Source organism: Corythoichthys intestinalis, chromosome 3, assembly GCF_030265065.1.
Source record: "Corythoichthys intestinalis isolate RoL2023-P3 chromosome 3, ASM3026506v1, whole genome shotgun sequence".
Lineage (NCBI taxonomy): Eukaryota > Metazoa > Chordata > Actinopteri > Syngnathiformes > Syngnathidae > Corythoichthys > Corythoichthys intestinalis.
In genome coordinates, this window is record NC_080397.1 from 11,909,876 (window position 1) to 11,924,449 (window position 14,574).

The window sequence follows — 14,574 nt, forward strand, 5'->3', positions numbered from 1 at the left end:
GCAAGCCTGAAGCTTCCTGTAGCAGCCTGCCTTCAAGCTGCTGCAGCGTCCTTCTGGGGTCCTATTGTCGGTCAGCGGCGGCCACAGTCGCCCACACAGATGCCTGATCAAAATCCTTTTTTAATGACTTTTTTTTGTTTTGTTTGTTTGTTAATCGGCTGATGGTTGATGCTGGCAAAAAATATATCAGCCGGCCAATATATCGGTCGACCTATAGACTTAATATAAGGTTTCGGCTCATATATAAACGACATAATGTTCCATTGCTCTGGGATTTACATTGTACCTGGAACTTGGTGCATTGAAATTGCATTGAATAGCTCATTTTGATACATTACAAATATAATCATCTACAATCATCGAGACTAATCAGAGAATATTTGCTGTTCTTTCCTTCAGATAAATAAAAAAACTCATGTTTTTTTCTTTTTGCTCTGAACGCCACCATTTTGTTCCCACCAGCTTGCTGTGGCTGTACCTGCGAGCCCGGCACAATCGCGACGGTCACAGCTACTGCTCACTCAAAGGCTGCGAGAGAGTCAAAGTCACGGCCACTACGTCTTCCCAGCAGAAGTGCAACTGCACCAGTGAGGCCTACCCCAAATACGCCAAACCCCCTTCGGCTGTCCTGCCCATGCCGGCCCCACACACAGAATCCTGCAAGGACTGTGGAGCCAAACAGGTTGATATGCATCCAACTAAATGGCACGTTTATCACTAGTTTATTGCGAGTAGATGTCCAATCCATTTGAAATGGGAGGGTGACAGCAAATGACGCTGCCAACTTCCCATTTCAAATGGATTGGACGTCTAGTGCCGTCAATGGCAGTTGATGAGTTAAACCAGGGATGTTTACACGAAAATCTTGAGCTCAGGCAACATACTGTTACACAAAACGGCATGCTTCTCCTCATTAGTTTGGGGATAAAAGCGAAACTGTATAGAATTTCAATCATTGAATGAGACCAGCAATCACAGAGTAGTCCCCATGAGTCTCGTTTTCGTGTGATATAAATATACATTATATAAGTATAGTAGGGCTGTAACAATACAAAAATTAACGATTCAATTCGTATCACGATTCTTATGATTCCTATGATTCGATACACTAATTGATATTTTTAATTGTTATTACATTAAGACTAACAATTTATGGGAAAGAAATCATTTGAAAATTTAACACTAATACGCAAAAGATGTACAATATCAGTACAAATATGACAATTCTCTAGCCCAGGGGTATCCAATTTTTTTGCAAAGGGGGCCAGATTTGATGTGGTAAAAATGTGGGGGGCCGACCTTGGCTCACGTCCTTTACGTAGAACAATATATTTAAGCAAATTTTAGCAAGCCATTCTGTGTGTCACATTTGCTTTATTATTATTATTTTTTTATTAATAATTTCAACAATCTCGCAACTAGCCTTTGTGGCGTTCTCTTTCCACTCTTGGGCTCTTTCAAAATACTGCTGCTGTTTAAACTAGCTTCAAGTTGCTTCAATATCTTGCTGCGTATCTTCCCTGTAATCTTGCAGTACATGTTAGCGTATCTTGTTTGGTAATATTGCCTCACATTGAACTCTTTAAAAACATCGACTGTCTCTTTGCAAATAAGGCAGACATAATTGTTGCGTATTTTAGTGAAGAAAAATCCAATTTCCACCTATCCTTGAAGCGTCAGCTATCGCAGTCTACTTTCTTGTTTTTGTTGATTGTCGCCATTTTAGAAAATTGGGAGCAAAGGGTCACACGGGGTAATGTTGCTTAGAGTGCTGCTGCGTTTTAGTGGGTAAATGAGGAGCAGCATTTAGTGTGTAAGCTACTTCATATGCTGGTAGCAGTACTGCTGACCAATTTATTAAGTCTGTGTGTGGGCCAGATGCTATTGATTTTACAAAAGAGGCTGGAGGCCGGATGAAATTTGACCACGGGCTGCATTTGGCCCCCGGGCCAGACTTTAGACATGTCTGCTCTATCCCCTCAAAAATTAATAATAATAACACTTTTGTGTCACGATTCTATCGTCTCACACCACGATACAGGACTGTGATCCTGAGTATCGCGATTTCGATTCGTGTATTATCACAGCCTTTATGTACTGTATATACTAGTACAGTGTAATAAGTATATTACAAATTAGCAGTATGGCCCGACGTTGCCGAGCATACTACTTGTGCTGGGTTGTTGGGGCAGAGGTTTGTTAAATTGACACATAAGAAACCTCGAAATCAGGGCTTCCACTTGATTTTTTTTCAATGTATGCTGGATGGATTTATAGAGCATTATGGCGTTGCTTGGGTGAAAAAGTGAAATTTGGCATTTTCTATGCTACTTTTTAAAATTAATGATCTGCACTAAATGGAGGCCTATAGAGATCAAACACATTTAAGAACACCATCCGCCCTGCTATGCCAGTCCATAGGGAACAAACACACACGCACCACGACACACACAAAGTTCCATTTATATATAAGTATAGATATTAAAACTAATGAAAATCCACCAATTTCTGCCCACCATTTAATACAAAGGGAATATGGCTTGATATTTATGTGAAATCCTAACCTTAATCTTAATTTTTACTCAATTTTAAAAAGTCGCAAAATGGTGTTTAAATTTGGCATGCAAACATGCACAGACAAAAAACAAAAGTTGAGGACGCCATGTTTAATATTCACACAGAATGGAACAAGTAAAGTAAAATTAAGAGAAAATTAGAAGAGAAATTAGCCTTGAATACATTCAGAGAAAACATTTTGGACACCCCAGAGTAAAACGCTTAGGATTTCTTATAGCATGATTTTCATTGATTGTGTTGAAAGTGTTGCCCCATGTGGATTGTTTGTTTGTTACCTCAGCACATTTTTACCAGTGAGCCGTGGACATCTTACCTCAAGACGCAAGTCAAGTCTGTCAGTGTAAAGGAGCAACAAGGAAGAGACGGCGCCTCCTTTATCGCTGTGAGCATAAATTTGTTTACTGGAGAAGAAAACACAGTGAAACACTTTTAGAATTGCACATTTTTGTCCACTGATAATCAGCGCTCAATGTTTCATTGCTTTGCTACACTAAGCATACCAAAAGCATTTGATGATGTTGTGTCCTTAAGCCGTCTGTTTTTCTGTTCATTAGGTAAATGAAGACATGATGCCTTTAACTCAGCCTGGCTATCTAGTAGTGTCTGTAGACGCCTGCTCTGGCAAAGTTATCAAGAAGGTCTCGTTTGGCAAGATGGACGCCAAGATGAAGCAGCACTTAACGAGCGGAATACCAAAGAGGCAAGTGGGCAAGCTTAACCTTGACTTTTGGGAGCGAGGAACGTCCCTCACATGTTTCTCGTCTGGGTGAACAGGTCCATTGTGCTGATGGCAACGCGAGGTCAGCCTGAGGGGCTTCCTGATGTGGCGCCGTATCTCGTCTCTTTCGGTTTAGCCAAAGCAGCAGACTTACACAATAAAGGTTTGTGCTGATGATGAGTGAGTCATTTTACGTCCCACCCAAATGTGGAATAATCTAAATCCAAAATAGTAAAACATGCCGTTTCTGAGTAAATAGATTTGTCCAGACAAAGGTGTTTGACGTTTGGTGCGAAATCGTACTAGAGCCTTTGACTAGTGGTTTTTAGAACGTTTCCAAGTTGGAAACGGGAGAGTCAGTTTAAACATGTGTGCTTAAAAAGTTGACAATAATACGAACATTTTATTCTTTAAAAATTGCAATTAGAAAAGAAAACCGATAATAAAATTCATGCAATCAAGTTCATGCAATCAATGATGATATGCCATGGTCTAAACAAGTGGTTCTTAACCTTGCTGAAGGTCATGAACCCCACAAGTTTCACATGTCGATTCACCGAACCCTTCGGAATATATAATAAGAAGATTAATAAAGCCTTTTTTTTTTTTCAAATTCAAAACCGATATATCTAACCTATCAAGCTAATAATTTAGAAAATTCCCGTCCAAAATTCTTCTCATTTTGATAGCATGTTTTATAAACAGGTCAAAATTTGAGACTACTCTGCCCATTAGTCTGTTATATTCGCTCATACCAAATGTGAGTCAACCTTCCACTGAGCAAACCAATTCCTCCTCCCATCAGATTGAGGACTGGCAGTTAAAAGAAATGGATTTTTCCTAGATTTAATCAGCGTGGGAAAATGGGGCCCTGCGCTTCTTTACCTTCGCCGAACCCCTTAGACTTTACTTACCGAACCCCTGGGGTCCGATCCGCCCCGAGTTACGAACCACTGGTCTAAACCTTCCTAATGGTTACGGGGGAAAAAAACAACAACAACAAAAACATGCAATTAGGAGAAAAGAAAAGAAGCTAAGTTTGTCCTTATGGTCAGCAGTAACAGCTAGATAAACAGCTAGCTCCTACTCCTAAGAGAAAGCTAACATTAGTATAGAATTAATGTGATAATGCCAAATATTGTATATGCGACCTCCATGAAGCTGGCCCACATCAGACGCAAATTTAATTTGTGCTTCTAATATTCTTGGATATTTACAATTCTTTTAAAGGTCAATCTGAGGTCAACCAGCCCAACATTTTGAAAATGGCGAAAAATGGTGTCAATCGTTTGTGCTTTATTTGTGCTTTAAAAATTTTGTAGTACTGCAACGGTTTTGTTGTTGTGTTCTACTTTTGATTTGTAGTGATGACATCACACAGCCCCCCCCCTCCATCTACGACGGAATGTAACCACAATGGGGGGTTGTGAGTGAGGTCACCACTCGGAATAAATATATTAATATCTAAAAAAAACGATGGACGCACGAACAAAATTTTTTACGGGCACAAACGTAGCGCAAACGAACTGCAGTATTGCGGTTCCGTTCTGCCATGAATGGGGGGCTGTGCTACGTCATCACTACAAATCAAAAGCAGAATACCTACAAAGCCATTGCAGTACAAACAATATTTTTAAAGCACAAACCAAAATAAACAAAGCACAAACGATTGACACCATTTTTTTGCCATTTTTAGTCAAAATGGGGGGTTGGTTGACCTCAGACTGAACTATAAAAGAATTGTAAATACAGTGGTACATCGACTTACGATCGCTGGGCACACAATCTTTTCGACATCAGACGTAAAATTTGAATCGCCATTTGTTTCTACATCTGACTACATGTTCGAAATAAGACAATTTATGACAGCGCCACGGTTTCTTTGTCTTCCCACAAGACGGACGCACGGCGGATTTTCTTGTGAGAGAAAACACTGGTTCCAAGGTTAGTGCAGGTGGTGAAAAAGGTGATACTTACCTTTGAAATGAAGATGGAAATGATAGAAAAATATGAGCGTGGTGTGCGCATCCGTGAACTGGCTCGACAATCCGGCCGTAGAATGTCTACGATCTCGGCGGTCCTCCTCCGACCTTCGTCCGCCAGTCTTTATAAGTGAAGGTGACAATTATTATTGTGGTAACATCGCCAAAAAAATCCCAAGCTTCGTCAGGTTTCTTATCATTTAATCCAACTTGTGCAACACTACACACCTACTGTCTGCCGCAGTTGACGCCAGCAATAAAACATTAAAAGAGAAAGTAAAATCACTACCGCAGTCTTCACAGTGGTATGAAAAAGTATCGGGAACTTTTGGAATTTTTCACATTTCTGCAAAAATTTCCTTCAAATGTGATCTGATCTTTGTCAAAATCACTCGGATGAAAAAACTGTGTCTGCTTTATTTAGAACCACCCAAACATTTATAGGTTTTCATATTCTAATGAGGATAGTATGCAAACAATGACAGAAGGGGGGGAAATAAGTAAGTGAACCATTACATTTGATATTTTGTGCCCCCCCCGGCAGCAATAAATTCAACCAGACGCTTCCTGTAGCTGCAGATCAATCTGGCACATCGATCAGGACTAATCTTGGTCCATTCTTCTCTACAAAACTGCTGTAGTTCAGTCAGACTCCTGGGATGTCTGGCATGAATCGCTGCCTTTAGGTCATGCCACAGCATATCAATGAGGTTCATGTCTGGACTTTGACTTGGCCACTCCAGAATGTGTATTTTGTTCTTCTGAAACCATTCTGAAGTTGATTTACTTCTGTTTTGGATCATTGTCTTGTTGCAGCATCCATCCTGTTTTTAGCTTCAACTGTCAGACAGATGGCCTCAGGTTTTCCAGCAAAACATCCTGATAAACCTTTGAATTCATTCTTTTATTAATGATTGCAAGTTGTCCAGGCCCTGAGGTAGCAAAACAGCCCAAAATCATGATGCTCCCTCCACCATGCTTCACGGCGGGGATGAGGTGTTGATGTTGGTGAGCTGTTCCATGTTTCCTCCACACATGATGTGTGTTACTCTTGAACAATTCAACGTTGGTTTCATCAGTCCACAAAATATTTTGACAAAACTTCTGTGGAGTGTTCAAGTGCCTTTTTACGAACATTTGACGAGCAACAATGTTATTTTAGACCGCAGTGGCTTCCTCCGTGGAGTTTTCCCATGAACACCATTCTTGGCCATAGTTCTACATATAGTTGATGTGTGCACAGAGATATTGGACTGTGCCAGTGAATTCTGTACGTCTTTAGCAGAAACTCTAGGGTTCTGATTTACCTCTTTGAGTATTCTGCGCTGAACTCTTGGCATCGTCTTTGTTGGATGACCACTCCCAGGGAGAGAAGCAACAGTGCCGAACTCTCTCCATTTGTAGATAACTTCTCTGACCGTTGATTGATGCACATCCAGACTTTTGGAGATGGTTTTGTAACCTTTCCCAGCTTTATACAAGTCAACAATTCTTGATCGCAGGTCTTCAGAGAGCTCTTTGGACTGAGCCATGATGCACATCAGACGATGCTTCTCATCAAGACAATTCTTACAAGGTGTGTGTTTTATAGTGGGCAGGGCAGCTTTAAACCACTCATCAGTGATTGGGCACACACCTGACTTAAATTGTTTGGTCAAAATTGGTTTCAATTGCTCTTTAAGTCTCCTTAGGCAGAGGGTTGACGTACTTATTTTTCCCCCTTCTGTCATTGTTTGCATGCTATCCTCATTAAAATATGAAAACCTGTATATGTTTGGGTGGTTTTAGTTAAAGCAGACACTGTTTTTACATCTGTGTGATTTTGACAAAGAACCGATCACATTTGATGGGGATTTTATGCAGAAATGTGAGAAATTACAAAAGGTTCAGATACTTTTCATACAACTGTATCTCAGCGTCATCCACGCGGTGCGTTCAGGTACAGCACGCAAAAAACGTCTGCCATATTAGAACCCAATTATTACAGGAATTGTTATTATTGTAATATTATTCAGATTTTTATTTATGCTTTATTTGTTTTACTATGCGTAATTGCCATTTGTAATAGTGTCAGCAGTATTTATTAGGGATGTATTGTAGGTTTTCGGGCTGTGCAACGAATTAATGCAATTATAATGTATTCTTTTGGGAAAATTCTGCTCGACATACGTCTATTTCGACTTACAAACAAGGTCCTGGAATGAATTAACTTTGTACAGTGGGGAGAACAAGTATTTGATACACTACCGATTTTGCTGGTTTTCCCACTTGCAAGCCATGTAGAGGTCTGTAATTTGTATCATAAGTTCTCTTCAACTGTGAGGGACGGAATCTAATACAAAAATCCAGAAAATCACATTGCATAATTTGTAAATAATACATTTGTATTTAACTGCATGAAATAAGTATTTGATATATTAGCAACTAGTAAATATTTCGGCTCTTAGTTCTTTTTTAAGAACCCCTCCTGTTCTCCACTCTTTACCGGAAGTAACTGCACCTGTTTGAACTTGTTACCTGTATAAAAGACACCTGTTCACATGCTCAAACAAACAAACAAACTCCAACCTATCCACAATGGCCAAGACCAAAGAGCTGTGTAAGGACATCAGGGATAAAATAATAGACCTGCACAAGGCTGGGATTGGCTACAGGAAAATAAGCAAGCAGCTTGGTGAGAAGGTAACAACTGTTGGAGCGATTATTAGAAAATGGAAGAAGTTCAAGTTGACGGTCAATCTGCCTTGTTCTGGGGCTCCATGCAAGATCTCACCTCATGGGGCATCACTGATCATGAGGAAGGTGAGGGATCAGCCCAGAACTACACGGCAGGACCTGGTCAAAGACCTGAAGAGAGCTGGAACCACAGTCCCGAAGAAAACCATCAGAAACACATTACGCCGTCATGGATTAAAATCCTACAGCGCACGCAAGGTCCCGCTGCTGAAGCCAGTGCATGTCCAGACACGTCTGAAGATTGCCACTGACGATCTGGATGATCCAGAGGAGCAATGGGAGAAGGTCATGTGGTCGGATGAGACCAAAATTCAACTTTTTGGTCTAAACTCGGCTCGTCGTGTTTGGAGGAAAAAGAAGGATGAGTACAACCCCAAGAACACCATCCCACCCGTGAAACATGGAGGAGGAAACATCATTTTTTGGGGCTGCTTCTCTGCCAAGGGTACAGGATGACTGCACCATATTGAGGGGAGGATGGATGGGGCTATCTATCGCCAGATCTTGGCTGACAACCTCCTTCCTTCAGTGAGAGCCCTGAAGATGGGTCGTGGCTGGGTCTTCCAGCATGACAACGACCCAAAGCACACAGCCAAGGCAACTAAAGAGTGGCTCCGTAAGAAGCATCTTAAGGTGCTGGAGTGGCCTAGCCAGTCACCAGATCTGAACCCGATAGAAAATCTATGGAAGGAGCTGAAAGTCCGTGTTGCCCAGCAGCAGCCCCAAAACCTGATGGCTCTGGAGAAGATCTGCATGGAGGAGTGGTCCAAAATCCCTGCTGCAGTGTGTGCAAACCTTGTCAAGGACTACAGGAAATGTTTGGTATCTGTAATAGCAAATATTAAGTTCGATTTTTGTGATGTATCAAATACTTATTATTATATAATTAAATGCAAATTTATTATTTAAAAATCATACACCGTGACTTTCTGTTTTTTTGCATTAGATTCCGTCCCTCACAGTTGAAGAGAACTTATGATACAAATTACAGACCTCTACATGCTTTGGAAGTGGGAAAACCAGCAAAATCGGCAGTGTATCAAATACTTGTTCTCCCCACTGTATGTAGAGGAACCGCTGTATCTCAAAAACAATAGTAGCACAAACGGAAGCTTTAGAGCACAAACGTAGCACAAATGATTTACATCATTTTAAATACATATTTGTCTGATGGGGGGCCAATTTCACGGAGGTGTAAATGCGCACACACAATCCATTTACCATCACTCTGCAAACTGAACTAAGTAAGCGTTTGATAATTTATGACCTATTGATGAAATCGTATCAGAAAAGTGAGGGTTTATTTTTCAAAAATGTACAAGTCCAAATGTCCGCAAATTCTGGAAGGACACGACTACTATTTCAATGACAAATCTCTCCCTGCAGAAAGCGTGGCACTCTGGGCTTTCCATGGCAGTGTCCACTAATTCTGGAAAGACACGACTACTATTTCAATGACAATTCTCTCCCTGCAGAAAGCGTGGCACTCTGGGCTTTCCATGGCAGTGCCTCCCCACCTCCCTGGGTGTGTCTCAAGACAGGCCAAGGGGACCTCGTCCTGGGCCATCAGGAGCGCTACTTACCGCTGGCGCTCCCAGCGTACGACTGTCCGCCACCTGCGTCTCAGCAGACACGCAGAGACCTGCAGCTGCTCAAGCGAGCCACAGGGCTCCAGTGAACTTGTGTGAAACCCACGCAACTGGATAATGAATGTGAACTGCTGAACTTTAATTTATTAACAATGGCATATATGTTGTGTTTGGAATGGCGTGTGTGTGAAAGTACGGGCAGAGGAGTCAATGCACTTTTCTTTTAAAACAAACAAATGGACCTTTTTGAAACATGGCCAGTAAAAAAGAGAATGCTAATTACAGTATTTCCAATGAATGGGGAAAAAAACATGTTGCACTCATTTATAAGACTTATTTTGGTGGGGAATTTTATTTTCTCCTGGGACCAAGGACAAACATACAGTACATTATGGAAAAAAGGCTAAATAGGCGTCTCTTGACATATTAAAGTGACAGACAATACCTTTATCGTGTGCATCTTAGCACAGAGAATCGTGTTTAATAAATTGAAGAAACACAGAATTTTTTTTGGGTTGAGTAACAGTGGATAAAAATCTAAATTAAAAGCCCGTATTTCCAGAAAGTGGCCGCCTGAGATGGTGGCAGACATTTGATCAATGGTAGTACAGTATTAGCCAATCAAATATAACGATTCCAGATAGCCCACACCTCCTTGTGACGGATTTAATACCTATTATTACTTGGACCTGGGCTCAAATCTATCAGCATCTATGTCATTGTTCAGACTGGCAGGCAAAATCACATTTTTAGCCCATCCATACTGAAGCTGAATGGCTTTTTTGTAGTCTCAACAGTCCCAAAGCACAGAAATCAGATTTTTGCGAGACTGATTGAAACCACTTATGTCCAATGCATTTCATAAACAAAGCCGACCGAAGTCGAGTGAAGAGCAACAACAAAGCTGTTTTCACATGCATATTTAAACAGTTTCATATGAGATTTGGACAAGATGCCTCTAAAGCCTAGCATTTTTTTTTTTTAAACTGAGGACCCTGCCCTAATACGTTGGGAAAAAATAATTACGTCCATACTAGCACGTGTGTAGAAAAAAAAGCTTCCACAACCAACCGCATTCATTCATTTTTAAGTACATTCATAACAATGCGCGAAAAATAATTGTTCTTAAAAGAATACCCCTATCCTTCGGATGTGTTCTTCAATATGAAGCACTGCAAGTTTGTAAATCGATGGACGCAAAAAAGCACCTAGTTTACTTCAAATGTAAACATCGGTCTAATGTGTGACGTAGGGACAAAGTTTGTCGCAGTCAGTGACGTTTCCACAGTTACATGGGATTTGTTTGCCCGTGACATCACTCAATGCTGGTTGACGCCTTTGTTGTCACAGCAACTTTTCAGGTGTCTCAATATTGTGGCCCAGGGTTAGCCTTATAATCAGATTTGAGGAGGAATCAGATATGCCTGCAGTCTGAACGCTTCCTATGTACGTTGGTGTAACTAGCATCACAAATGGACTACGGCTGTAAGCACAGTTGTCATTTTTTGAGTTTAAACATTATTTTCTCCATCATCAGAGGTCTTAGAAATTTAAATACTTAACTCATTCACAGCCATTGGCAGTGATAAGACATCAAATCCATACTGTTGCCAAATCACCTTTGCATGTTGGAGCCTTGTCACAGACCATTTTCTTTAACTTCCTCTCCCAATTTTCTGTTGGATTGAGTCCTGGACCATTTTCAGGTCATGATCGCTGCCAGCCCTTTATGTCCAAATGGATTGGACGCCTATGTCAGCGCAAGCCAATGAGTTAAATATTAGTTTTTTTCACATGGTCATTGATAAGGGGTATTGTCTGTCCCTTTAAAATTCATTTCGATAACTATAGCCTTAAAAACACAACGTCTTTACCAAGCTCGCAATCTCACTTCAAATCACAACCAAATCCAATAGTCTAACAAAGTTTCTGAACAACTTCACCTAGGGAGCCCTTCTTTCTGTTGAAATTATGAAACAAGTGCGACTTATAGTCCGTAAAATAGGGTAACTCCTTTTACGGTGCAGTGCATTAGTTACAACCTTAACTGAACGTCAAACTTAAAGCAGATGCACAAAATAAATGAAATACAAATCAATTCAAATATAAACGCGTCCAAGGCGTTTCATAAACAAAGCAGACAGGGGTCGAGTGTAGAACAACAACAAAGCTGTTTTCACATGCATATTTAAACAGTTTCATTTGCTTTGCTTTTTTTTTTTTTAAATTCTAGTTGTTGTTTTAACTGGAAAATACTTCTTTGGAGGGGTTTAAAGTGCAGGCCACATGAGCGATGAATGTACACAATACATTAAAAGCCTTATTAAATATAAAGAGAGTGGAATGTGAAGACATTCTGAGGGCGGTTTGGGAAATTTGATTGGAATGTTGATCTTGAAGTTTTTTTTGGATGTGAGCAGGGCTCCCCCACTCAGCGTTGTGGATGTGAATATGTGTGGCCTTGTAACCACTCGACGGTTGGAACTCATTCAGTGCCATTGACTGTGCCGGACGTCCAATTCATTTGAACCGTGAGGGCTGATAGCGATAATCTGATTGGTTTAAATGAATTGGATGTCCATCAACATCAGTGGCACTGAAACATGATCATTCACTTCTGGGAGAACTGGTTGTGTGTACTGTTGTGTGATTTTTGTTTTCAATTGCATATCTGGCATTTCTTATGGTTATTAAAAATATATGATTTGTCGTAAAGACCTGTTGTTGTAGTCTCTAATAGTCTGAAAGAATTATCCGCCTTAGGTGTTGTATTTCATGGTGTGACTATATTTCGAATTTTCAAGTAAATTTCCCATTTAGAAACTAATGTGATTAGCCAGCGACATGAGTAATGGTATTTGTTACCACCCCACAAAAATAAATAAATTGATAAAATTAAAAAAAAAAACTATATGTATATATACAGTTGTGGTCAAAAGTTTACATACACTTGTGAAGAACATAATGTCATGGCTCTCTTGAGTTTCCAGTTATTTCTACAACTCTGATTTTTCTCTGATAGAGTGATTGGAACAGATACTTCTTTGTCACAAAAAACATTCATGAAGTTTGGTTCTTTTATGACTTTATTATGGGTGAACAGAAAAAAGTGATCAAATCTGCTGGGTCAAAAATATACATACAGCAGCGCTAATATTTGGTAACATGTCCCTTGGCCATTTTCACTTCAATTAGGCGCTTTTGGTAGCCATCCACAAGCTTCTGCTTGAATCTTTGACCACTCCTCTTGACAGAATTGGTGCAGTTCAGTTAAATTTGATGGCTTTCTGACATGGACTTGTTCCTTCAGCATTGTCCACAAGTTCTCAGTGGGGTTTAAGTCAGGACTTTGGGAAGGCCACTCGAAAACCTTAATTCTAGCCTGATTTAGCCATTCCATTACCACTTTTGATGTGTGTTTGGGGTCATTGTCCTGTTGGAACACCCAACTGTGCCCAAGACCCAATCTTCGGGCTGATGACGTTAGGTTATCTTGAAGAATTTGAAGGTAATCCTCCTTCTTCATTATCCCATTTACTCTCTGTAAAGCACCAGTTCCATTGGTAGCAAAACAGCCCCACAGCATAATACTACCACCACCGTGCTTGACGGTAGGCATGGTGTACTTGGGGTTAAAGGCCTCACCTTTTCTCCTCCAAACATATTGCTGGGCATTGTGGCCAAACAGCTCGATTTTTGTTTCGTCTGACCACAGAACATTCCTCCAGAAGGTCTTATCTTTGTCCATGTGATCAGCAGCAAACTTCAGTCGAGCCTTAAGGTGCCGCTTTTGGAGCAAGGGCTTCCTTCTTGCACGGCAGCCTCTCAGTCCATGGAGATGCAAAACACGCTTGACTGTGGACACTGACACCTGTGTTCCAGCAGCTTCTAATTCTTGGCAGATCTGCTTTTTGGTGATTCTCGGTTGAATCTTCACCCTCCTGACCAATTTTCTCTCAGCAGCAGGTGATAGCTTGCGTTTTCTTCCTGATCGTGGCAGTGACAAAACAGTGCCATGCACTTTATACTTACAAACAATTGTTTGCACTGTTGCTCTTGGGACCTGCAGCTGCTTTGAAATGGCTCCAAGTGACTTTCCTGACTTGTTCAAGTCAATGATTCGCTTTTTCAGATCCATTTATGTATATTTTTGACCCAGCAGATTTGATCACTTTTTCTGTTAACCCATAATAAAGTCATAAAAGAACCAAACTTCTTGAATGTTTTTTGTGACCAAGAAGTATCTGTTCCAATCACTCTATCGGAGAAAAATCAGAGTTGTAGAAATAACTGGAAACTCAAGAGAGCCATGACATTATGTTCTTCACAAGTGTATGTAAACTTTTGACCACAACTGTTGCTTCTGGTTGCACTCGTGAAATTATTCAAAATTAAGTTACTACAGCTCCGATCAGCAAATACATCTTGTTAGGAGTGCAAATACGAAAAAAATATAGATTTTTAAAATTTTTTACGCCAATATATATGCCGAAATCTGAAGTCTGCCACGATTTGATTTTGACTTGAGTTAATATGACATTATGTACACATTTGGTACATGGGCCTTTGATTAATCAATCAGAATTTAATTTACCTTCATTAATAGCAATAAAATTTGACAACCTACATACTCCTTCTGTGGCTGTCTGAAATTGTTAATTATTGGCTTATTTTAGAGGCATATTGAGTAAATGCAATCCATTCACCCGGCTTGGAAATTACAGCACGAAACCTGAGATAGCAGAAGTAGAACAGGGGCATTAAAGTGTTGCCCAATTCGGTGTGTTCCCGCTCAATCAGGCTACTTTTAAAGACTTGCGCCGGGAGAGAAATCCATTGGGCGTGTTGATAAAACTTGAGCTGCCTTTGACAGAGTTTGGCGGTTATGGAAAGAACTGCTTTGATTAAAGTTTTTTTGTAGGGTTAAAACTTGTATGTCGAACACCTTGAAATTCAGCCCAGTTACTGAACT

At 40.4% G+C, this 14,574-nt stretch overlaps 1 protein-coding gene across 2 annotated transcripts in view; it reads left to right on the plus strand.

Annotated features, from left to right (window-relative positions):
• The window catches only part of cemip2 (cell migration inducing hyaluronidase 2), an 82,237-nt gene extending 69,824 nt beyond the window's left edge, over window positions 1-12,413 (plus strand). Inside the window, exons 19-23 of one of the 2 annotated variants that reach the window (XM_057831333.1) lie at window positions 463-682; window positions 2,858-2,959; window positions 3,132-3,277; window positions 3,352-3,458; window positions 9,489-12,413. In XM_057831333.1, coding sequence (XP_057687316.1) covers window positions 463-682; window positions 2,858-2,959; window positions 3,132-3,277; window positions 3,352-3,458; window positions 9,489-9,691 — 778 coding nt within the window. In that variant the 3' untranslated portion in view covers window positions 9,692-12,413. The remainder of the gene's footprint in view (window positions 1-462; window positions 683-2,857; window positions 2,960-3,131; window positions 3,278-3,351; window positions 3,459-9,488) is intronic. The other variant, XM_057831332.1, reaches the window with a different exon arrangement.
• Window positions 12,414-14,574: the final 2,161 nt, after the last annotated feature.